At 41.3% G+C, this 27,235-nt stretch overlaps 1 protein-coding gene across 1 annotated transcript in view; it reads right to left on the bottom strand.

Annotated features, from left to right (window-relative positions):
- Nucleotides 1-13,982: 13,982 nt before the first annotated feature.
- The window catches only part of gjd1b (gap junction protein delta 1b), a 30,054-nt gene continuing 16,801 nt past the window's right edge, over nucleotides 13,983-27,235 (bottom strand). Inside the window, exon 2 of the mRNA XM_028574530.1 lies at nucleotides 13,983-14,832. Within this exon, the coding sequence (XP_028430331.1) occupies nucleotides 13,983-14,832 (850 nt within the window). The remainder of the gene's footprint in view (nucleotides 14,833-27,235) is intronic.

Below are 27,235 nucleotides of genomic sequence, written 5' to 3'. Positions count from 1 at the left end.
TAATTTTTTAGCACCGGAGGTTGCCACTTGGTTGGAAGCAGCCATTCAAGGTTTTGTGCATGGAGTAGAATAGGATAGAGCTAAAGAGAATGTTTGTTCTTAGTATCAGACCCACACACCACAAAGTAATTTCATTCAATGTTAACACAGAAAATATTCCTTAATAGCCTAGATTCTCAAATTATTTATGTTAGCTTAGCTCTGTTTGCTACTGTTCTTTCCTGTACAGCAGATCACTGTCTAGCTGAGAGATTTCACAGGCTTTGAAGCATCAGCAAACACCATGGATGAACTGACTAGTACTGATATACTTTAATGATCTTTCAAAAACAAGTTCAGAACCACCTTATTTAAAAAAAAATAATAATCCAAACGCTTTCTATCTGAGGTGCTACTTCAGAAGGCGTGTTCTCATACCTACCCTAAAACCTGCTTAACAGCAGTGGAAACCAACTTTAGAATTTAAAATACTGTAACATTTCCAACCCTAATACTATATGGTACTGTTAGCTGTGTGAGGTAAGTATCATTAGTAGCCTCCGTGTATGATGTAGGCCTACACTTTACTTACGTAAAGCTCTTATCTGTGTGAAGCACATCTCACGTAATATCTATATGTTATATAGATTGCGTGTGTGAGTGTGAAGTGACAAGGACTGTGGCTCAGTGGTATTTGAGGAGCTAGCCATACATCGCCTGGGCACACGAGGTGTGTGTGTGTGTGTGTGTGTGTGTGTGTGTGTGTGAACCCTTCATGTGAAGTTATACAATGCCTCTACAAATCCTCTATTTTGTGTGTGTATAAGTATGTACAAGCAAAGTGGTTCCAAGATCCCCCTCAATGCTTCATAATGTCTGTGTGTGTGTGTGTGTGTGTGTGTGTGTTTCAGGAAGTGACGCTGAGCAGTGTGCACGTGCTGGTAATGAATGTGTATTTGTGCTGGCGGTCAAGGAGGGCGCCTGGGAGGACTGGTGTTTGATTGGCGCGTGCTGCCGAGATCTGCTCCTTCCTGTTAGCTTACGCATCACTTCCTCTCACCCTGCCCAGAGCTACTGCCTCGCCGTCTCACAATCACTCTGACACGATTGCCTCTCTTCCCCTATTTTTTCTTCATCTTCTTCTCTCTCTCTCTAGTTCTCCTCTCGTGACTTACTGTCCTTCTAACTGTGGCTTTTCGTTGTCTTCCTCCTGCATCTCTGCTCGCATTCCACTCTTTATTCTCTTTTATGGTCTTTTTACTTTTTCCACTTAGCCTTATTTCTCTATGTTTCTTACCATTTTAGTTCCACTATCATAGTGCTCCTTTCACTTTGTCCATTTGTCTCTCTCTGCTCCCCCTCTTAACTCTCAGAACGCCACTTTTGTTTTAACAACTTGACAGCCAGTTCATCGTCCTCAGTGAAACATTTCGTCGCCTCTCGCTCCCTGTCTCTCTCTCTTTCAATCCCTCACATTTCTCCCTCTCCCTCCCTAACCTCTTTCTCTTTCCATATCTACTCTGTATTCAATCCTTAAGAAACCCCTTCCACCTCCTCCTCCCCCTCATCCTCACCCCGTTCCTCTCCTCCTCCTCAGCTGCTCTCCCTGAAGACAGAGCAGATGCAGCCAGGCAGAACAGCCAGCATGTTCCCATGTTCTCTAACGCCAGCTCTGCGGCTGCATTAGCCCTCTTAAACCTCTCTATTTCCCACCCCATCACCCCCTTTTTGTCCCACATACTTAATTTTCCTCAGAACAATATGCTTTTGTCATCCTCATCCTCTTTCTTACTTTTGAATATCTTGTCCTCTAAATTTCTTCATTTTTCTTCCACTGTGCTTCTCCTCACTCTGCCCAGACTTTATCCTTTGGATTTTGCATCTTTCTCTCTCTCTCTCTCTCTCTCTCTCTCTCTCTCTCTCTCTCTCTCTCTCTCTCTCTCTCTCTCTCTCTCTGTGCTTCTCCTCACTATGCCCAGACTTTATCCTTTGGATTTTGCATCTTCTCTCTCTCTCTCTCTCTCTCTCTCTCTCTCTCTCTCTCTCTCTCTCTCTATCCCCCTTCCCTGCTAAGCATTGCTTGAGGCCATTCTTGTTTATTTCTTCCTAAAGCCTTCTTCCCTACTCCCATTTCCCTATGTTTCTACCATTGACAGAATGGCTTTTCTGCTTCCTCCTTCTTTCTCTCCATCTTTGCTTTCTCTTAGCTCAGCATCAAACCAACTCTCCACCAATCGCCCTCTTTGCTCTGCTCAGTTTTTTATTTTCTCCTTGATTCTCATCATCTCCTCGCTCCTTGCGCATGCACTTTTTTTTCAGCGTCACATATGGGTTCATGTTTATGGTAATGACTTTCTTGCCTCCTTACTTTGCCCACAGCCCTGTCACATCATGCACAGCAGCAGTTTGAGAGGCAGTGGCTGAGTTAAAAAAAAAGAAGAAAAAAAATACATTAATCTAATTAAAAGACACAGAGACAAAAACACTTATTGGAGTTAAGTAAGTATGTAGGATGTGGCTGCTGATTTGAAACCACCTCCTTTCAGCTGCTTCTCAACTTTTCAATTCCATTAGCTTTATTGGCACGGATGTAACAAACACAATATTGCTTAAGTATCACGCAAAATTATTACAAATACAAATTCAACAATAATGTAAATAATCATGTACTCATAATAATCATTATAATCACAACTCTTTGTGTCTCTGAATTGGTTGACTCTCTTTAAGGTCTCTGTCGCTGTAAACAATATGCCCCGTGTGACGCTTTATTCAATTGAAATATTCATCTTAAAGGTCCCATGACATGGTGCTCTTTGGATGCTTTTATATAGACGTTAGTGGTCCCCTAATACTGTATCTGAAGTCTCTTTCCCAAAATTCAACCTTGGTTCAGAATTACAGCCACTAGAGCCAGTCACACAATGAGCTTTCCTTAGTATGTGCCATTTCTGTGTCTGGAGCTATTGAGGAGGAGAGAAGGTGGGGCAAGGTGGAAGGTGGGGGTGTGGCCTTGACCAACTGCCACTTTGCTCGTGTGAAAGCCATGATGCTCTCTCTCTCTCATGGGTGGGCCAAATTCTCTGGGCGGGCAAAGCAGAGAAAGGGGAGATATTCATGCTCGTTATGACCTCATAAGGAGCAAGATTCCAGATCGGCCCATCTGAGCTTTCATTTTCTCAAAGGTAGAGCAGGATACCCAGGGCTCGGTTTACACCTATCACCATTTCTAGCCACTGTGGGACAATAGGCAGGCTGGGGGAACGCACATTAATGTTAAAAAACCTCATAGTGAAATTTTCATGCCATGGGACCTTTAACTACAGCCAACAGCTAGCCATCTACAGTGTTTACTGTGTGAACTCCAATGCCATCAAAAAGATCATTGATATAATTTTTCACAATAAAGACATTATTGAGATCCACTGGAAAATGTGCTTTTCTTACAGTTTTCACTTGGTTTTCTCTGTGCAACACAATATATGTGCAACGTTTTACACTAAAGCCTCTTTTCACATTCTTCTGCCAAGTTCAACACAAGTTTAACAAGTGTGATGTGTAAGCTTGAAAGTTCACTGGGAATGGACTATACAGTGAAGTAGGAGACATCTTGAGCAAATGTTAAAATAACCACTATTTGCATATTCATGGATTATTCATTTTTTTCAAAGTGGAGTTGATGTGCCTTTAAGAATCTTTAATTGAAAAAAAATATGAGACCCAAAATATTACTCCAAGCTGAATTTTTTTTTCTTTGTGTTTAAAAAGTCTGAAGGTAATCTTTGATAATAAAGAACAACTGAGAAATGACAAAACATATTACCTCAAGGTCTACTTCAGCCAAAAAGGGCAGTTGAACCACCTCTGTATGTCTCTGAGGTACAGCCCTGGTGATGCTAGTTGCATTGTGTTGCATCATCATACGAAAACACAGGATCTGCCTGACCCTGCCTGCTTTATGAATGAACTTGATAACCCTCAACAGAAGTGTGCATGTGCAAAGATTTGTTGAGCAATCACCACTAAAACAGTACACTTATGCAACAGTATTCCTTAATTTCTTCTTCCTTAAGATCTAACTTCAATTCCTTACTAACAGGTTATGTACCGCAGTCATTTAAAATTGCTGTGATAAAACCTCTTCTGAAAAAACCCACCCTAGATCCTGAGGTCTTAGCAAACTATAGACCTATATCTAACCTTCCCTTTCTATCCAAGATCCTTGAGAAGGTGGTTGCTAATCAGTTATGTGATTTTCTACATAGCAACAGTCTATTTGATGATTTTCAATCAGGATTTAGAAAGAATCATAGCACAGAGACGGCACTGGTGAAAATTACTAACGACCTTTTAACTGCTGCAGACAAAGGACTTGTCTCCATTCTTGTTCTACTAGATCTTAGTGCTGCATTTGACACTATTGACCATACCATCCTGTTACAGAGACTGGAACACTTAGTTGGCATTAAAGGAATCGCACTAAGCTGGTTTAAGTCCTATTTCTCTGAACGATCCCAATTTGTTAATGTTAATGATAAACCCTCAAAGCACGCTAAAGTTAGCCATGGCGTTCCTCAAGGCTCAGTGCTTGGACCAATTCTATTTTCCTTATATATGCTTCCTCTAGGTAATATTATTAGGAAACACTCAATTAACTATCACTGTTACGCAGACAATACCCAATTATATCTGTCAATTAAGCCAGATGAAAGTGGTCAGTTAGCAAGACTTCAAACGTGTATTGAGGATATAAAATCCTGGATGACCCACAATTTCCTGATGTTAAACTCAGACAAAATTGAAGTTATTGTGATAGGACCAACGCACCGCCGAACTTCGTTTTCGAAAGATATAGTTACTCTGGATGGTATTACCCTGGCCTCCAGCACTGCTGTCAGAAATCCAGGAGTTATTTTTGATCAGGATATATCCTTCAACGCCCACTTAAAACAAACCTCAAGAATAGCCTTTTTCCATCTTCGAAAGGAGTAGGAATATCCTGTCTCAAAACGATGCTGAAAAACTAGTCCATGCATTCGTTACTTCTAGACTAGATTACTGCAATTCCTCATTATCAGGTTGCCCAAATAAGTCCCTTAAGACTCTCCAACTGATCCAGAATGCTGCAGCACGTGTTCTGACGAGAACTAAGAGAAGAGATCATATTTCTCCTGTATTAGCTTCTCTGCATTGGCTTCCAGTGAAATCTAGGATCGAATTTAAAATCCTCCTCCTGACTTACAAAGCTCTAAATGGTCAAGCACCATCATACTTAGAAGAGCTCATAGTACCTTATTGTCCCACTAGAGCACTGCGCTCCCGGAATGCGGGGCTACTTATGGTTCCTAGAGTCTCTGGAAGTAGACTGGGGGCCAGGGCCTTCAGCTATCAGGCTCCAGTATTGTGGAACCAGCTCCCAGTCTGGGTTCGAGGAGCAGACACCGTCACCACATTTAAGAGTAAACTGAAAACTCTTCTCTTCGATAAAGCTTATAGTTAAGGAGTGAGGAGTTGCAGCGTCCGCCTAACCCGGCCCACCTGCTTCTCCTCGTAGTAATCAGTTTTATATACTGTATAATTAATAATCTAGCGAGAGTAGAGGGAGGCAGGCCAGTACAGCCCGATCCGGTTGGGGAGAGTTCTAGCCCGACCAGGCACCTCTCTTTAACCTGCCTCTCTTAAGTTATGCTATTACAATTCTAGACTGCCGGGGAGGCTGTTCCTCCCTAAGACACACTGAGCTGCTCTCTCATCTCTACTTGTTACATTTGTATGCATCCTGTCCCAGAAATGCTTGTTACTAATCTAGCTCTGGGGAGTTTACTTCCCGGAGTCCTTATGTTTCTTCTTCGCAGAGCATAGCTCTGCGATTCTCTGCATTTCCCGGCCGCATCCTGCTGCATCCTGCTGCATCCGCAGCATCCACCCGTGCTCTGCAGTGCCACGTTACATCCCGCAACGCCCTGCTGTGATGTTCCTATGCACAGAGTAGTCAGGATCCGGTATAGGAGACTGCACTACTCAGTATGACACGATGTGCCCTGCTATGACATGAACTTCCACGATAACCTTCGAAGTCACTGTGACTTCTAATGTGACTATTATCACCACTGTTCATCACGCCCCCAACCGGCCCGTCAGACACCGCCTACCAAGAGTCTGGGTCTGCCGAGGTTTCTTCCTAAAAGGGAGTTTTTTCTTGCCACTGTCGCAATAGCCACTGCTAATGCTTGCTCTTGAGGGAATTACTGTAATTGTTGGGGTTTTGGAATTTATAGAGTGTGGTCTAGACCTACTCTATCTGTAAAGTGTCTCAAGATAACTTTTGTTATGATTTGATACTATAAATAAAATTGAATTGAATTGAATTCGACTCAGGTTACAGTAAAGGTACACTGTGATTATCCACACATGGTATGCTTTTAGCATTCAATGTTCTCACCTTGAAGCTTATGGGAATTCTCCAGAAAGTAAATCAAGAAGTCTTTGTGTGGATAAGGTACAGACTCCCTGTACCATGAACTAAGGTCCTGCTTCTCTTATCACGAGGCTGTGTTGATGAATGAGGGAGCTGCATGCAGAGGCTCACAGGATGATTTAACAGTGTATTGATCCCTGTGGGGCCAAGGCGTTTTTCCGTCATGACCGTGGTGTTTCAGATGATAGTGGTGGTAATGGATATGATGATGAAGGAAAGAAGATTGGTAGCTGTTGGTAGGTGAGGAAGATATTGGTCATGCTGATGATGGCAAGTAATGATGGTGCTCATGAAGGCTGCAGCAGTAATGATGATAATGGTGTAGATGATGCAGCAAAGGTGGATGGCTTTGATTAAGTTGTTGGCGTGAGGAAAATGATGATGGTCTTTGTATGTGTGCGTGTGCATGTGTGAACGTGGTGGTAATGTTAAATAATAGGACAATGATGATGATGGTGAATATGAAGCCTGTGTGTGTGTGTGTGTGTGTGTGTGTGTGTGTGTGTTTCAGGAAGTAACGCTGAGCAGCCAGCCATCTGTCGGCAGATTAATCCTGGCTGTGCTTAGAGATATTACCGGCTGGCTTATCGCCGTGGCAACAAGCCTTCAATCCCAGTCCAGTGCAGCCACCATGTGACCTTGCTGAGGAAGGTGGGTGGGGGTTGGACACACACATGCACGCGGGCGCACACACACGCACACGCACACGCACACGCACACGCACACGCACACACACACACACACACACACACACACACACACACACACACACACACATACACAATCATTTGGTGATATGATGCATATATATATATATATATATATATATATATATATAAAGTACATTTAAAAAGTATTTTGTTAGCGCACACACGCTTCTGAATGCACATAATGTGTGCATTCAATGAGAGGAAGGTTTTAGAAAATCTGGCTTTTACACACACATACATATTCATGCTTCTCTCATCAGTGCCATGGTCTAAAGGTTTTAATCCTGCTGAAAGGTTTCAGTGTCACCTATTGAGTTCAAAAATGTCATTACGCCAACCAGATGGGCTGCACGCAGCTCTCTGCAAATATTATTTTCAGGCAGATACAATATATATAGACCTGTATTGTTTCCCTCACACCACAGAAATTTTTTTTTCCTAAATCCCATCACTCCCACATGCTCAAATATCCTCACACTCATGTTTTTCTATACACACACACATCACATTGTACAGGAAACAACACACACACATCACATTGTACAGGAAAAAAACACACACACACACACACACACACATAATGCATGAACACACGCACTTACAGGTCATAAATCAGAAGGCACGAGGCCGGTTCAGGCTTGATGTAACATTCAAGGTTTTATTCAGTCTTTACATACAGTACACCAGTCAGAAATATACAGTGAACCTTCAACGAAGGTTCATCAGGTACACCATCAAATCTGCAGTCGGAAACGACAGAATTTTAGATTACAACGTGTGAGTGTGTTTGAATGTCTGTTTTACGTTTCTGTTTTCAGTCCATGCTTTTACATCCGTACAGATGTCACAGTAGAAGCTATGTGGAAGAATGTCAAGTTTCTAGGGCTAAGATATTTAACTATTTCCCCTTAAATATAATCCCTTATATTGATTACGACTATAGGATGCCAAATATTGGCTAAACTTTACATTGCTCCCCCACTCCCCAGACATGTCCCTATTCAGGATTCATCCCTCTCATTGTAACATAGAGCTTTTCACACAGTTGACATAAAGGTGACCTGGTCTGAACTCATGAGGTGCTGGTCTTGGAGAATTGAAAAGATAAAGTGTTCTTATTCTGTCCTACTTGTATATGATACCCCTTTTTCTAATTAAAGCTCTATAAATCAACAACCTTGAAATTATTGAATTTTAGAGACAAACTAAAGCTATCTCAGGTCATAATCTCACATGCATGACCCTTGCTGCCAGTAGGTGGTTGCAGAGACAGATGAGAGAGATGTGCAGGGGCTATCTTTAATCAAATCCGGATGGTGGTTTAAATCCCACTCTTCCTGTATCTGCCACTCAGTGTAATTAGATGAAGTAATCACGATTAATATCATGACAGATTAGAGAGAGGTTGAGAGGTCCATCTCTGAACCCTGAAATGGTTATAATCTAGCCCACAGTACAGCAGCACCAGCATCAGATAGGGCTGGAGGGGGGAGAAGGGAGCATTCTTTTTCTAAAATGAAAAATGAACATCTGGATAAAAGGAGCTTTACAACTTCAATGTATCTCATTCAATTAAACAGTTAAAAGCTTTTCATTTAAAAAAAGATGTCTAATTTTCAATTTAAAAGCAAAATTGATCACCTAATTGACTACGAATGTGATTAATCATGGCCCATGAGTGCACAATATACTTTTTCAAAGTAATGCGCCGATTCAAGTTTGAAATCTTTTCGTTTTTTAAACTATGGCTTTTTAGTTTGTAATCAGTTAGAAGCCCTTAAATGAAGAAGATGGGCGCTTCAAAAACCTGCTCAAGGGCCACTAACCAGCCCTTAGGATTGGCTACATGTGATTACTACAGTAAGTTAATGTCCCTTTGTAATGTGGTAGTTCAGTAAGCTCGGTGTTAATGAATGAAGCAGCTCAATTACATGCTGCATTCCTGAGGAATCAAATTGTTTGCTACGGTTCTGCAGAAGAAAGTTATGATATCATTACCTGCTGTAGGCTTTTGCAGACATGCCCGTTTGTTAGTAACAGTCAAAGAGGAACAGCTTGATTTTTAAGGTGACCTTGCATTGCTACAGGACCTGTGATATGTGGGGCAGTAGTGAGCTGAAGACAAGGGAATGTATCTGAATTCATGTTTTTGGTAAAGAGTCCAACCTCAATAGCACCAACAGGCAAATAATCAGGCTTGAAGACAATTTTCTTGGGTGGGCTTTACAGTACAGGTTAAGGTGTCAATGGAAGGTATGCTGACATGTTGGAATACCATTTCTCCAAAAGCATTCTTGTGTGTTAATGTAGAAACATCCTTTGTACTAGAAAAGATTGGTGTAAAAGATCAGCATTTTTTTTTTCTTTCCTGAGTCGGCTGTCAGTGTACTGTTCCCCCAACAAAGTGTCCATATGGAGCTTCACTGAGGATTGAATCATATTTAACATATTGAGAGGCTGTAGATTGAAGGTTAATTACACATTGTGCTGGGGACTAAACCCTGGAATGTTATGGCGTCTGACACCTCATGGTGGCCAGTCTTTAACCTGTATGCTTATATTCATGTTTACCCTGTGTTTTACAGTAGATCATTTAACTTTGAATTTGCTTGTAAATCATATTCTACAACAGATTATAAAGGTATTATATTCATGTGCAATTAGAATATTCCATGTATGTAGTGCTTTTCAAAATCTTTTGGGAGTTTAAACTGAGACTGATAAACTGTTATAGGAAGTTTTAACATCACTGAGTTGGAATTGTCTGCCTGGCTCTGTACCATCTGAAGAACTGGGTAATTAATATACACACTTGGCATCAAGACGTAATAGCTTTGCTTCATAGTTTGGACAAAAAAAGTTTTTTAAGATTCTGCTGAAGAAAACATTGAAACATGCTCAGTCTAGCCATTGCACATGCAGTTAAAAATGTTTGCATATCACTTTGGCAAGGGAGGAAATATAACATTTTTCAGCTAGTCTTATATTTCAACATTCTACCCTTGATTTTACACATTGAAAAAACAAAAACTTTTTGTTCCTTTACATAGAAAAAAACATCTTTCTTTTTTGATATGTCACAGCACAAAAATCCACACAAGTCAAAAAGATAAGCAAATGAGAAAAGAAAAGTTGCATAATTCATTTCACATTGACAAATAGAAAAGTAGACTGTGGAGAGCAGTGGACTGTTGGAAGAACTTGGGCCTGCTTTTACTTTCAAAAGTAATTAATTCACCAACTGCAGGGATTGTGAGTCACTAATCAATGCTGGATAAATGTAAACTGAAGACAACCGGGTAACATTTTCCCTCTACGTCCTCAAGCCGTGTGTGAATATATGTTTCTGAAACCAGACATAACAACAGAAACTGAACTCAAACTGCTGTTCTCACATTCAGAGGTGCCCCCTTTTTTAAGAATGAATGTATGTTCAGCATGTGTGTATCTACCAATCACTGAAAATAGGCCTCACAACAGCATTGACCTGTGCTCTGTGGAGATTAGATCAGTGCTGTAGTGTGCAGTGACTGTCCAGCAGGAGCTGCGTGTAGTGCAGGACATTGGCTTGGCCTTTAAGCTCAAGGTCAGCGTTTAAGCCTTCACTAGAAGCACACGCTCTCAGTAACTGAGGGAAGCCATGACTCAACCTCTATTATTAGGCATTCTGGTATGCCTTTTCAATGTATCTGTCCCTCCTAGTGCATAAAGTAGACTGCACCAATCCCATTGAGCCCCACAGAGATCCTCAGAGGAGCCTAAACCTGGAGATAATCACCTGTAAGAATCACATAGATTATGACAGTGGGAGTGAATGGAGAAACAGAGAGTTGGGGGGATTTCTTCTGCTATGTCAGCTGTTACTGTTGCTCCAAGACCTCCTGTGGCTCAGGCTTACTTGTGTTTATGGTGCGTATTTCCAGAGCTACAATGCTATTTGATGACACATATGTTTCTTGCTAAAAACAAACTACAAAAGACAGAGAAAATAAACATTTTACATCTACTGTAGATCTTAGCTAACTAAAGATTCTCTCTCTACTTCGGGGCCACATTAGGGGTTATAAATGGTGCTGATGCAACAAATTTTCCTTTTATTTACCCTCAGCAAAATGACCAAGGAGCTGTCCAAAGGCATTGTGGGAAATGTGGGAGATGGCTAATAAAAGCACAAGCAGATAAGGCAAGTTGAAGGAAACAGAAAGTTATACAATGCTTTTTACAAGGAAGTTTTCTTCACATTTTCAAGAATTAATGCTGCAATCTAGTGGCAGGCATTTAAAAGGAAACACAATAATATAGGGTACTGCAGCTGCAGTTTGGAATGACATAAAATGCTGTGAGAGAGTAGAATTTGTGCATGTGTGGCCCCCTGTAAGAGTCAAACCCCCATATGTGGCAGTGTTAAGCTACTGCAGTGTTGAGCTGCATAAGGCCATTCAGTTTGCAGTGATAGATAAGATCCTCAATGCCAGGGCTAAAGCTTAGACCACTGATCTGCTGGAGTAAGCTAGAGTTAGTTACAGTTAGCTGATAACCAATAACGTCACTGTACCTAAACACTCTAATATCTTTGTCTTTGCAACAGAATCAATGAACATAAACTGATTTAAACAGACAAAGTTGTGGCATGATCTGCTTTGAGGAACAGGACAGTGTGCATGTCAATTAAATCATCAGATCTTCTTTTTTAAAGACACCACATGTAGTTCGCTAAACTGTCCCTATGTCTGGTTTCACAGGCCCGCAGTGTGAAAGTACCCTGTTTTAAATGATGCACTTGTCTCTAATGTAGTGGGTCCAACACTGCCTAGATGCTGATGATGCAAAATGAGTTCCATCAGTCTGCCACTCTCCCACTCGTCTGGATTAATCAAGGTGCAACACTCTCTGTCATCTTATTCTATTTTTCTTCTAGTCCTTATTTTCTCTTACAAGGCATGCATGCTGAAATTTCAGTCAGGAAAGAAATGCAAAATGAAAACCACTGAGATTCAAAAACACAACTTTCCCTACTGAGTCACTACTCATCGGCTACACAGCTTGATCATTCACGAAACATCGTGTCATGTAAACATGCCTTTTTCAAATGGCTCACAGGCCTTAACTGCCAGAAGCTATGCAGCTGATTTTGGAAAAGGCGCATTGTTCTACATTTTGAATGCAATTAAGTTACAATTGCAATGAAGAATTCTTAAACAGTTGCACATAAAAAATGAGCTGCACAGCCTCAATACTTTTCAAAATAAATTTCACAAATGTGTCCCTTCCCACCCCGTACATGCCATGAATCCGTTCCATCAGTAAGAAATGCTTTAAACTAAACAAATGAAAAAAAGACAGACAGTTTATACATTTGAAATAAACATCAACATGATGTCCCAACCAACCCACACGCAGATAAATAAATCTATTTGGATATATTCTAAATGGATAAATAATATGATATATTCTTTTCAACAATAATTAAATCTCTCAAGGATGGCACCATCGCTTTCTTGGAAAAAAAATCATAACTCATGGTGATATATTTTATAAAATTTGTTGTAAGTTGTAATAAAGTGATCTCTTCCCATTCTTTACAAGCTCCCGTTCCCTTTCTCTCCTCTCCTGTCCTCTCCTCTCCTCTCCTCTCCTCTCCTCTCCTCTCCTCTCCTCTCCTCTCCTCTCCTCTCCTCTCCTCTCTTTCCAGCTCTCCTTTGTCTCTCAGCACACTGGAATGCTGGAAGTTTGGTTTGTGCTTTAGGAGAGACTGACGTTTACACGCATGTTTGTCCATTTGTTAATAAGTTCCTCGCCAACGTTTACACAGAAGGAGAGCAGCAAGAGTCATTACTGTCATCAGAAGCCCCTGGGGTCTATGTAGCTGCCAACTGCGGAGCAGAGAGAGCGAGAGATCGGGGAGAGGGAAGAAAAAAAGTGTTTATGGTACTCGCTGTGTTTGTGTTGAATTCATCTTTTGCCAAGACACAAAACATAAACATCGTCAGTCTTTTTGTCTTGGCTTTGGATCGTGACGATGTTCCAACAGAGGCGAGGCTGACACTGATCAGAGGCAGCTCTTTCTCACTTTGCTTCGGTGTACCTCAAGTCTCCGGCACGCAGAGGAAGCAAAAGCAAAAGTCTCTTCTCTCCCTCCTCAGGTATAAAAAATGTCTTCCCAGAGTGTAATGTTTCCCACCTAACCCCCCCACCCCCTCTTCCGTTCCTCTTTTAATGATGTTGCTGCTTATCCTCCCTGTCCCATCCCCTATCTAGTCCTCCCCTTTTTCACTGAGGCTGACACAGTCCAGAAGAAAAGCACCATGGGATGCATTACCGCCGTCATCTTCCACTATCCCCAAAGAACACAAAACAGACTCGCATCTGTTCTCTTCTCCCTTTCCCTCGTCTTCTCATCTCTAGTCCTTCCCTCTCCAGGCCCTTTAATTTAATTCCCCACTTTAAAAGAAATGAGGGGAAGAGGAGATTTAAGTAGTTTTAAAAAAAAGAAGACAAAAGTACAAAATGGCAGTTGGAATATCTCCCCATGAGACCAAATTGTGTTTATCATGTTCATTCGCAAAAGATACTTTTTGTCCTCTCTTATCCTCCCTCTATGCCTTTTAATTTTCTTCTTCCCCTTCTCCTTGTTGACTCTCAAAGTCGTAGAGCCAGAGATTTGGTCTTTTGACATTCTGTTTCATTCACATCATCACAGAGGAGGGATCATCTCCATACCATCTTCATTAAATTAAAATCATAATTATTCATTCTCTCTCTCTCTCTCTTGCCCATTCACCCCACTCCTCCTCCTTTTCCTCTCTTCATCATCATCAGACGTAGGCCGATTCGCTGGACTGCGTGCGTCCCAGGTTGGGCGGCTGGGACAGATGCGCCATGTCCTTCTTCCTGATCTCACAGATTGACTTCCTGCGGGCCTGGACTCCCCTGATGGCGGCCTTGATCTTGCGCCAACCCAGATGGTTGAGCTCGGCCAGGTTGAGCACTACACAGATGCCGCTCACCGCAAACATGAACACCAGGAAAACCGTTTTTTCCGTGGGGCGGGACACGTAGCACTCCACCTCCTTCAAACATGGGTAGCGGTCACACTCGAAAATCCCAGGCACACTAAAGCCGTAAAGGAAGTATTGGCCCGCCAAGAAGCCAATCTCCAGTGCGTTTCTGAACACCACCTGAATGATGTAAAAGCGGGAGATCCCTTCTTGCCGGCGAACCTTGGAGCTCTTCCCGTGGGTGAGGCCCCGCGGGGCGTTGGGGATCTCCTTCACCTCCAGGCAGTCAGGTTCTTCCTTCCCTCCTCCGCCATCACCGCCATGTTGAACTAGAATTCCATTAATGTTGCGGAGCTTTCGTGTCCCGTCCCTTCCCCCGTAGTCCCTCTCCATTATGGGATAGAGAAAGGAGTAGCGCCGGTCTTTCTGCTTGGCTGACTGGTGGACGGAGTAGGTGATGAAGCAGAGGCTGGGCGTGCACACCAGTATGATCTGGAAAACCCAGTAGCGGATGTGGGAAATGGGGAAGGCCTTGTCGTAGCAGGCCTGGTTGCAGCCAGGCTGCAGAGTGTTGCAGATGAACATGGCCTGCTCGTCCTCGTACACTGTCTCCCCAACGATTGCCACGATGAGGATACGGAAGATCACCACTACTGTTAGCAGGATCCTAAAGGAGAAAGAGAGAGATGAATGGGGTTAATAGCCGGAGACACAGTGATTTTGTGTCAGGAAGGATGAGATGTCCTCAGATATCCTTCCCAGCAATAGTTCTACAGATGTTCTGAGTATGAAAGGACAGTGTGAGAAAGCAGGATAGATGAAAAATAGAGATGAGAGAGCCGGTAATGGATGAATGTAAATGTACAGAAAGAAGATGTTCAATCGAGCACTTTGATAATCAGCTTTGAAAACAGTAAAAAAATAGACTCTTTTAAAAATATCTTTGTGTTAAAATACTCTGCCCTATTATTAGTTGTTAAAAGGCCTGATGACACCTTCATTTAAAATGGAAACTGACAGTACAGTGGAAATAGAGACCAGCTCAGAGAGCTATTGTGACTGACAGTGCTAGCATGTTTCAGGCTTGCTAGCATGTTAGCTGCTTTATCAAAGATGCATGGATGATGTGGCCGGGTTGGCTCAGTGGGTAGAGCAGGCGCACATGTACTGATGACTCGACGCAGAGCTCCAGGATTCAAATCCGACCTCTGACGATTTCCTGCATGTCTTCCCCCTCTCTCTCCCCTTTCTCACCTAGCTGTCCTGTCAAAAAATTAAAGGCGGAAAAGCCCAAAAAATGATCTTTAAAAAAAAAAAAAAACAGAGGCATGGATGAATTATCCTGTAACGCTGAGCACTGGTATGTGTGGGCCTTTAATAATAGGTGTATAAGCAACATTACATTTGTCATCCAGCGTTTTATGACACATCAAATCTTTCAAACAATTGACTACTTATGAGAAAGGTAAAACGATTGAGATTGTATGGAGAAACTAGAGTAAAAAAAAAAGTAAAAGCACATACAACTGTACATAAAAGGACAAGAGAAGTGGGAAGGAAATACAGGGACTTTGAACTCCTTAATTAGAAAAGAGATGTGAGAGAGAAGGGGAAGAGGCAGAGAAAAAAACTGTACCAATTATAGAAAAAGACATTATGTCACTGTTAAGTCACTGTTCCTCAGATCTTATTTATCAGCCAGCTTAAACACTGCAGAGCCTTAATGTGTCGTCAGTGCTCATAACTCTGCTTGTTATCTGTGATTCAAGACACAGTTTGTGTGTGTGTGTGTGTGTGTGTGTGTGTGTGTGTGTGTGTGTGTGTGTGTGTTTTGTCATAGTGTTTACAAGTAAAAAGAGGTGTGATTAATTAGTATCTTCTGCATCATTAGGGCCAGTTACCATGGCAACCTCAAATGAGACTCACTTAAATTGGAGCAGTGATCAGTTTCCACACACACACACACACACACGATCATATGGAGTAATCAAGTTATAAACAATAGCGGTACTACTGCCCTAGCAACAGGTGACGCTGAGGCAGTGATGGAGTCCGTCTTGAGTCGCTATTCTCTAGACTCGTGACTCGACTCGGACTCAAACTCATGTGGTAATGGTGACTCGGACTTGGACTTGCCCTCGAACACGACTTGAGCCTTCACTTGGACAGTTGTTGACTCGACTACAACACTACGCTGAAGTTGTTTGCAGATTAGGTGCTATTTCTGTGTGGGGTGCAACAGAGAGATTATTGTTGCTGAAATTGGGGTCAAATCAATTCTGTCTGTGTGCGTGCATGCATGTTAGTTAACATGTGTCTATTTAAGCATACAGTACGCTTAAATGGGCTGACTTGTCATTTCTGCACACTCAGTGTGTCTGTGTGCTTCATGATGTTAGACACACAGTAGATAGATTACATGTTTCTATTCCTTCCATCTGTTCTGTTAACTTTCTTGCAGACATCCCTCTCTTTGTTCTTTTCTTATTTTACTCATCCCTCATTTATTTTTCAGATCTGAGACCAAGCAAGCACTTTAGATAGCAGGCTTTTTGCCTTTTGCCGTCTGTGCGAGTCTGTTGGCTGCCTCACACTGTAGTCTGTGACTAAAGTCTGGAACAAGGCTGCAGACTGCAGACAGCCCTGGACATTGTTGTTAATCTGGTGATTGATTTGCTGCCTTGTAGTTCAATCCCATAGATATGAGTTCTGCATACTGTAACATCAACTGTCACTAATCACCACCATTTAAAAATAATGATAATCCCATAAATAACAGTATGATAAATTGCTGTCATTACTTCATATGAACCCATAGTACAAACCATTACAGTAGCCTATCAAAACCTGACCTCATTACATTTATCATGGATTTATGGGTTTAATGCAAATGCATAACACAGAGCATTTAAATTTAAAGAGATAACGCTTCACAGCAAAAACACACTGTCAGCGTCTTTCAGACGTAAATGGTCAATCAATTGCCCACCAATTTTACATATTGCCGTCTGAAAAAGACCCATTTTCAGGTGTAAATTACTGAGATTTTCTGCCTACTCAGCACCTTGTAACATTTCAGTAGCATTTTCTACACAGCTCAGGGAGTAACATTGCCAGCAAAAGCATGCAACAAATGCAGTATGTGTAAAAGACGGAATGCCGTTATTGTAACAGATGATTCAACATTGTTGCAGATTTCATGTCTGAAAGGGATTATAGTCGCTGGCAACATTGTCTCATAGGGCAGATACATTGACACAGGATCTCGAGGGCTTTTACAGAGAAATCATTTTCAGTAGATTAATGGCTGGATAAAGATTGCGATGGACAATGTAGAGTTTGATACTGTAGTAAAATGTGATTTAGCAATCTGAAAACCTCAAACATAAGTTTTAGTCTCGCTTCTTGCTCAATCAACATTTATACAAGGACATTTCTCATACCCTTTCTCTTCTGACAGCAGCCTCAGTAGACAGCTTTCCATTTCAAATCCCACCTTAAACTCTTTCCTCCATTTCACCTGCAACTCTCCCTCAAGATAAGTCTGGATTTATGAGATAAAATCAACAAGAGATAGTAGCTGTCACTTGAATTTACCTCAGGCCGATCCACTGCATTTCATAGAAAGAGTACTATTTGTGCACAGTATAGATTTATCTATTCAAACTCAATTAGAAGATCTGTTTATGTGTACATCATTGTGACAGTACAGTGGATCCAGGGGAGGCCCACACCACTGCACCTTACACGTTGTCAGATAATCATTAGATGGCATTTGGCTGTGTGAAGGGTAATCTACCAATCACACAGTGGCTTTGCCAGTCTTGCGTGGCGCAGATGTGGACTCGAAGGGCAGAATTAATCCTTTCCAGAGTCTGACTGCGAGCGGTTCACATGTACCTCTCATCAAAATGTCAGGTCATCAGTGATGACCTCCAAAATGAAAAATAAAGGACTTAATGCCAATCTGCTCACCTGTGACCAGCTGGCATGCGGAGGGGTAGGGCAGAAGGGAGAGAGAGATAAAAATAAATGCAAAAAAAAATGAAAACGCTTTTGCCCTTGTAGTGACTCCATTAAGAAGCTTAGTGAGCAGAGAATACACAATACCAGAGTGAGAGAGTATTGCTCTAAATGGGCATATGTGTGCACACAAACACAAACACACATGTATTCTGTATGGCCACACACATGCACGCTTGCACACATCCATGCGACAAAACACAATCCAGACAGTAAGTTTCAAACTTGAGTACTGAAAGAAGACATAAAATTGCTGTTTCGACAGATTTCGTTCCAGACAGGGATAAAAAGATTATGAAGTCACCAAAAAACCCAGTGTAAATTAAAAGAGAAACCTGCCAGTGTTGGGACAGAGTGCGAGAAAGGAAAACCAGCACTGGAAAATCTCATCATAGAGAATGAATTATATAATAGCTTCCACACGCAAAACCCACTGCTGTAATCTGTGACTGGGCCAAGGGAGGATTCTTGCATTAGGTTTTTTTTTTTGTTGTTAATACCATCGAATAGCTTTAGATTATCAAACGCCACACAGCAACCCCCACCTGTTTTTTCTCTCCTTTCTAGATCATTTTTTTCTTTCTTTCATTTGCACTCCTGTGGCCCTTTTCTCTCTCTCTCTTTCTCTCTCTCTCTATGTGACCCCCTCTCTCTGGCAGGAATAATCTCCAGATTGTGTCTGTAGTTTTCTAGAGTCTCCTTTCTCTATGAGGAAGAGGAGGCATATGAATTGTTGGTGCCTTCCCACTAAAATGGAAAAAACTACACTAAAGTCTGTCTAATGCATTCTCTAATTGTCTCTGCACACTCACACTCTTGAGGACTGCTAATTCATTGAATATTTGTCAACAGAAAAAAAATCATTGATAACAATGTTGAGTTTTCATTAAAGCTACACCTTGTGTTTTATGTCATTGTTAAATTAATACTTTGGACTGCCGGTTAGACAAAACAAGCAATTTAAAGAAGTCCCCTTGGGCTCTCAGATATTTCATGGGATTTAAAAAAATATTTTCTCAAATTTTTCATTGATTCATCTAAAATAACAGAGAAATTAACCAATAATGAAAAAAATAATCAGCTCCCACATGGCTGACATATTAGCACATATCTCAACAACACAATCACAGCGGACAGTGTTTGTTGTTCCCTTTGACTAATATGTGTGATTATGCAAAAACATTATGCACACAACCCCAGAACGCCTATTCTCCTCCAGCAATTGTGTTTCCCCGACCCACTGTCTTTCTCTCTTTCTCCTCCTCAATATCTGACGGTGGATATTTTGCATTGAGGGGGCGTTTGTCATATATTCAAATCTCTCATTACAGACGTGCAGTTCATTTTCAAAATTAAACAGTGTACAGTAATGTGAATAATCTGGCTGAAGAAATCTAGTTCAGTTACACACACACACACACACACACACACACACACACACACACAAACAGTGTTGCTGCTCCAGTAGTCTGCCTTAATCAACGTCCAGAGAAATTGAAATGTCATTTACAGTGCAGCTCCCTTGATATTATTGAAGACCTTCCTTTATGTTTAAGCCTCTTTTGATGATGCCTTTCATGCTGTTTACATGGCAAGTGGAGCAGAGGTAAAAATAGAGCAGAGGTGAGGTGGGAGTTGTGTGTAGCTCAGTAGGTAGAGCTGAATTGAGTTGTAGGGCTTAGTGAGGCAAAGCATATGCAAAATGTTGTGAGGCACTTTTGCGTATTGTGTCCACCTCAAAGTGCGTAGTATGTTGTTTTTTAATTGAGATGTGATAGAGATAGGGACAATGGTTGGTTATAAGATGGAGTGAACCAACAACCACAAAATTCAGGAATTGTGGACGAGGGAGATAACAGCAGAGGTAAACTGTGGAAAGGACAGGAGATAATTGGCCAGGGATTGATAAGAAACGTAAGGTTTTGGAGAGATTGGAAGATGTGGCAGTGGAGATCAAAAGAAGAGGGAGGAGGAAGAGAAGGCTGGAGGAAGAGCGGTCGTGGTTCCTTTACCCAGAAACCCGACATAACCCCCCCTTTTCGATTCCTCTCGTCACTTCGCACTCCCTCCCTCCCTTCAATCTCCCCTCCACTCAACTCCCATCTGCTGTTACCACGGCAACAGGCAAGGGGCAGAAAACGTAGGAAATTAAGAGAGCGAGAAGTGTGCCGACTAGAAGCTAAGTCAACTAAAGAACAGCATGTTTCTGCAGATTTGTTGCACCAGTTAGAGTATGGCTTAGGTGCCTCAAAGAGCTTGACGCTTGTTTAATTTATGTACAAGCCTGAAGAAAAGTTCATAACAAATGACGCCAGCTAAAAAAAAACTAATTATGCTACTGTATAGAAGTTGCTTAAAAGATAATGCCGTGAGGAAAACCAGGACATATTGGCGCCCTTTGAGAGAAAATAAACTCTACTGTTGTTCAAAAGCAATGAGGAAGAAAAGATGTTGAAAATAGGTTATTTTCAGAATGAGGAACCATTTTAAAATATGGATGCTCATAGTAATTCTAGTTCTCAAAATAGCTTCTTTCTCCCTTCTATTGATTATGTATCACTTGTTTTTGACCAATAGGCTTGCACATTGATAGAGAACCACACTCTACTGATTAGTGTGACACAATATAAGTGTGCAAGACCTATGTCGGTCATTTTAAATGCATATTAATATGTAAAATAAAGGCATTTTTGTTTTTGAAGGAGACTTTTTTTGAGCATTTGAGATCAGGTTTTACCCATGCAATAAGCCCTTTACAACATGAAATTAGCTAAAAAATGTTTTTGAAATGTTAATCTTCAGTTTTGAGGGATGAAATCATGAAGGTTAATCAGTAAAAAAAAAAGCTTTGTCTCTGCAGGCTAAGGAATGTGTTAGCTGCACTGGACAACAATGTAAACAAGTCCAATGTTGGCTGACCTGCTAATCCTTTCCAGAGCCCCACCTTTAGCCTCCATCAATATCTGTTCCCTCACTGTCAAGCTCTGGCTTTTCTCTGCACTGCTCCCTTCCCCCCTTTTTACGCTTCCATGCATGCTGCAGCTCTGTTTCTACTACTAATTACATCTATAACCTGCATCTCTCTTTAATTTACCCCCCAGTCGCTGTCTCTGAAAGATTTACCAGTCTCCCATTTTCTGTCTTTTGTTTCACAACCTCTGATTTGCATGCTGCTCACTTAGCCTGATAATCTTAGCCTGTACTTCCATTTCGCTCCAAGTCAGAGGTCTGGAACCGAGCTTCTCACTGTGGCTACACACCAAATGCAATTTCATGAAGTGAGCATTTCTCCCTTTTTCAGAGGTCAGCACATCTAATCATGCCAGTAGCCTTCAGAAGGATGGGATTGTGATGGCAATGTGAGCCAGAGGTGCTATGTAAAACATTGTAGCAAATGCTAATGTTAGATAATATAAAGTAATTCAATTAAGCAGTATTGCCACATTCAAGTTCAGGCGAAAACACTCTCTTAAACTGACTTTCACATCACACTTCAGGACTTTCATTATTTCACCCATCACCACATAAAGACGTTCTAAATAGAGAAGCGGAAGAGGCAATTGACAGAGACTGTTGGTCCTCCAAGTGAGTATAATATTACTTTAAGTAGCCTATAATTTTTTAGGTCCTGACCTATTTAATCATATCCTAATAAGTGTAAACACCTAGCTAGTTAGCATGCTAGTGCAGAGCATAATGAATAAAATCACGACATATAAAACATGCTTACTTACAAAATGTTAAATGACTCGCTGTAAGGCCTAAAGATAATACATGACTAACCTCACTAGAAAAACAATAGCTTGTGAGCGGATTTTTCTTCACCTTTGGACAGAGCTCACAGTTTCCCCAAGCTTACATTAGTTTTTTTCTTCTCTGTTTCAAACTCCTGATAGTATTGAATCGACCAATCAACTTGCTTGACACGCAAGTCTGCTGCCCGCACAATGCGTTGTTAAGATTTGGGATTTGCTGCAATGTTTTGCAAATTATGGTGCGTTCTTTTTGTCCACCGAAGTCAATTTACGAGTTGTTTTCCGGAGTTACGAACCAGAAGTTGCAAAAAGAACGCCACCGAGGTCGTCTATACAACTGGTCAAGTCGTCTGAACTCAGAGGACCCCGAGTTCACTTTCAAAGATGGCTACGTTGTGCATCACACGTAGTAAACATTGTGGTTTTCTACAATTTTAAGCACTTTTGTCTTTGTTGTAACCAAATGAAGAAGTGGTACACATAGCACTGTATACTGCTACCTATAGGCATGTTGCTACAGTCTTATTAGGAGTGAAATACCGCCTGATTAGTTATTTTGTAGCTTGTGCAGCTGAAATTGGCTACAGACGCTCGGTTGCTATATGACAACAACGGCTTAAGCCGAGTCTTGAGCAGAAAGCAGAGCAGTAGCCAAACGTTAATGTTAATCCAAACGTAATTTTCATGTATCAAACTGTGAAATATATGTGTGTAATATGTCAATAACTGGGTGAATAGAATCCTAAATGTTACTAAAAATGTTACAAAAATGCATCTTTTCTCCGACTCGTAGTATTGTGTGACAAAAAGAACGCAACAACCCACGGTACTCGTTTTCCGACATGGATGTGACGTCACACTCGAGCTACTAGTCAAAAGAGCTAGACAAAAAAAACGCACCATTAGTGTTAGCAGTGGTTTGGAAAATTCTACCTCGGCCCATCCCTCTCTTTGTTTACTCCAACCATTATCCTGCCTCTCTTCTCCTTATTTCTCCCCCCCCCTCACAATGTTTTGACCCTCTGTCTACATTCTGTGTTTTAAAAGACAAATCTGGCGCAAAATGGCATCTTGGGAAAACAGTCACAACCAGTCGAACAACAAATGCCGTGCTTGAGCTATGTTACTGCTGGTTACTGGTTGCACGGCGTTCGTCGTTCGTCTGGTTGTGACTGTTGTCCCTAGATGGCGCCCGCCTGTATACGTGAACGGTACTGTCTTTCTAAACTATCTTTTTAATAAACTGTCTGTACACTTACAAAGTTCTCAATGCTTTGGTTTACATGTAGGGACCCTCAGTATGCTACCGTGGAAGTGCGGTGCTAGCTTGAGCCTTGTTAGTGGTATAGAAATAGCGATTTGTTTTTACTTTATCCGTGCCCCGACGACTAGCTTTATAAGGTAATTAGCGGTTTGTGATAAAATTGGTCACATTCGATTAGCATGAAAACAAATCCTAGAGATAGAGTGCGCCGGATTTGTCCTTTAAGGGTGCCAGGTGCTCACCCAAATACAACAAACCAGCAGCTTGACAAATCTAATCCTCTCACATCAAATATGAATGGACACTTGTCATTCTCTCTCTCTCTCTCTCTCTCTCTCTCTCTCTCTCTCTCTCAGTCTCTGTTCCTTTGCCAAGATTTATCAATAGCTCGTAGTTCACGGCGGGTCACCTGGCACCAAGTTGTATACAACCTTACACTGGAGCCCTCAGAGAGACACACGCATACATACACACACACAGCAGAAGGGATGTTCCGGTGCTTCAGGCCAGTGACAGAAGGAGTGAGCGGGCTGCACTCTCCCCTGCTGACAGACCTTTATCCAGCATGGCCATCCATCACACATACAGTATACACGCACTTACACACACAAGGAAACTCACTCAAATGCTAAAATCAATATAACAAAAATATGCACAGATTAACACAGAATACAGAGAATCAGCTTATTTGAGTATTTTCATTTTATGCTACTTAATACTTCTACTACTAAAACTTTTTACTCCACTGTATTCATTTAACAGCTTTGGTTACTGGTTCAGACTATTGTTGGGGCACCTTGTCAGAGTTGTTTGCAGTTTCACCCTTTAATCATCTCACGACCCCTTCGATATAACTTGTGACCCTTTGGAAGGGGCCTGACCTGCAACAATAATAAAAATAATGCACGGGGAACTATGCAGTTTTTTTAAGCGTAATTTACCTTAGCTTAACAGCTTTGTAGTCTTTGGAATGGTTATATGATTTTTTTCAAGTTGAATGGTGGTTGTCTCGCTTCCCCCTAGTGCCTGTGAGCGGAAGAACCACCCTTGCAGCTTTCGGCCGGCGAGCGAGCCGCCGGCCTCAGCGCATAGACAGTATATAAGAATGGACCAACAGATCCCGTTGCTCTGGACGGAGACCAGTGAAGGATATTAGAAGCACTTTTCCGGTGAATGCTGAGCATTACTGTGCAGCCTCCAACTGAGAGAAACAAAGAAAATTGTAACGTGAGCAACCTGTCTGAAAGTTGTAAGTGTTCTGGTAGCTGTGCCAAGAGAAATCTCAATCATTCCCAATCTTGCAGAGACAGAGAGTGTAGGTATATGTAAGGAGACAACATGGGCACAGGCTAATTATTGCTAACTAAAATGCTAGTTAACATTAGTAATTAAACAGTTACTGTAAGTTGAAACTGCCTGCGAGCTTCTCCTGTACTATACGGTAATTCCTCTACTGTGCGACACAATCATTAGCCTATTTTTATAAAAACGTTTGCTATGGAGCCATAACGTGAGGTACAAAGTAATGGAGCATTTTCTACATTGTCGTGTATCTTTAGAAATAAACACGCTTCAGGCTGAGCCAGCAAAAAAAAAACAGAAACCTAGGAAAGCATTGTCAGAGGAACAGAGAAAGAGGAAACGGCAGACTGACCAAGTGAGGAGTCAGACACAAGTAAAGATAGGAGCTCCCAAATATCTATTCCGAAGCTGTAGGGGGAGCTCTACAGAGAAACCTGCGAGCAAAAAGCAAGAAAACAGCGAATAAATGGCCAAAACTGCATAGCGCCCCTTTAATATGTCAGTCACAGGGGACAAACTTCTGAAGAAACAGATACTTTTAATTTTAGTACTTTATGTAAGCTGATAGCTAATAATACCTCTGTACTTTTACTTAAGTAAAGGATTTGTATAATTCTTCCACCACTGAGTACATGTTTGTTGTTAATGTTAATTAGGCTACCTTTTATTACTTTATGATTTGCCTCAAAAATAGTTATTTACAATACTGAATATACACACAGATACACTGTACAGATATACAGCAATCTATTTCTCTTATCCATGCACTGTAGTACACTGTACTGTATATTTCTGTGGCAAATTTTCTGTTGATAAGGTGGTTGGTGACAGTACTCTTTTTATTGTAGTCTGTCTGTAATCCTAGATCTGTAAGCTTGTAAAATGGAAATCTAATAATAGCACATCCTAATACTGTTTACTTATCTATCCATCTCTCTCGCTCTCTCTCTCTCTCTCTCTCTCACACACGCACACACACACACACACACACACACACACACACACACACACACACACACACACTGGTATTCAAGTGGCGTGTTGATGAATGTGAACTGACTCTGGCAAACAATAATTCTCACGCACATGAACACACACACACACACACACACACACACACACACACACACACACACACACACACACACACACACACACATACATGCAAACATACAGTGGGTTATTTTTGTGTAGTTTTACCAATCTGTAAAATGAAATGATATATACCCATTATACCCTTGACTAATGACTATGAAAGGATATTTTGTTTGTAGTTTTCATCACTAATAAAGAATAGATTGATCCAGAGAAAGGTTAAGTGTATCCCATTTTTCTACCAGTGCACTGGTACATAGGCTAAGAGTGAAGTACGCAAGGGTCTCCATGACGATAATAACTGTGGCAGTTACCTTGGCAACAGACAAGGCAATACAAGTAAGAGTTAAATTGGAGCCCAGACATTAAAAATAGACTTTCTAAAATTTACTCTGATCATTCAGAACAGATCATTGGCAGGAATGAAAAGAAGTGGCATGAGTGGTCACCATAGCAACAGACCAACCAGTGTGCAGAGCATTGGTTTTGGGTTAGTTAGGTTGTGATGGAGGGGTGAGGCATGAGCAGGAGAAAAAGCAGCAGGAAAGAGGAAGAGAGATAATGCGTGGGTGAGAAAGTAGAGGGGGAGGGAAGGAGGGAAGGGGGGGGTCAATGGAGGGAAATACAGAGAGAGAGGGAGAAGGAGAGAGAGAAATGATGGGCGTAATCCAGATTAAAACGCTGGGTTTTAGACAATCCCGAGTTAGAGCCGCAGCGTTCATGCCAACTCCCCACCCACTACGACTCTCCCGTGCCAAGCCCCAACCCAAATCATCCGTCCTGGCACATGCAGGGAGCCTCCATGACACACAAGCAGACAGCACATGGCTGTGCAGGGAACATCCCAAACACACTCAATCGACAAAAAATACTCCTACAGCTATTTTTTACAGTGTTTCTGATCACAGTGGTTCCAATGGAGAAATATGAACGTCTGTAACATACACAGATTACATTTTGCATTAACACATCTCATATCCAGAGTGGGCAGTAGCAGAATGTAACTAAGTACATTTACTGTACAATTTAGAGGTATTTGTACTATACTTGAGTATTTAGCTAGCTTTAGTTAGAAGTTACTTTGCTGTTATTAATACAACATATAAATCAACTAATACATGATTATGAATTATTATGGATTAAGCTTCCCGGCAGTATAGTTACAACAGCTACAACAGTAGTGATGTACATGTTAATGCATTAACAATATGCAGTGAGATAATATATATTATTCTGAAATAGGCCATTCTGCATGATTACTTTAGGTACCTAAAGTATATTTTGATCCTAATACTGATGTTCTCTTATTTTAAGTAAGATTTTGAATGCAGGACTTGTAAGTAAAGGTGTACACTGTGGTATTAAGTAAAAGATTGGAGTACTTCTTCCACCACTGAGAGTGGGTATCAATATGCTAATTACAGTTATATACTGAAGTATTCATTTCTTGCTTTTCTATCTACAACTTTTAAAACTGACAGTAAATATCTCATTTACATTCATATAAGCATTCAAATAAACTGCTTTAACCAATTAAAAGTCTAGTGGTGTCTTTGAGCCATGTCTTAAGGGTGGTCACTGTGGCCACAAGTGGGCAATTTATAAATAATGCTAGATGCTAAAACACAGTG

Source organism: Perca flavescens, chromosome 3 (genome assembly GCF_004354835.1).
Source record: "Perca flavescens isolate YP-PL-M2 chromosome 3, PFLA_1.0, whole genome shotgun sequence".
NCBI lineage: Eukaryota > Metazoa > Chordata > Actinopteri > Perciformes > Percidae > Perca > Perca flavescens.
This window is presented reverse-complemented; position numbering and strand designations above follow the sequence as displayed.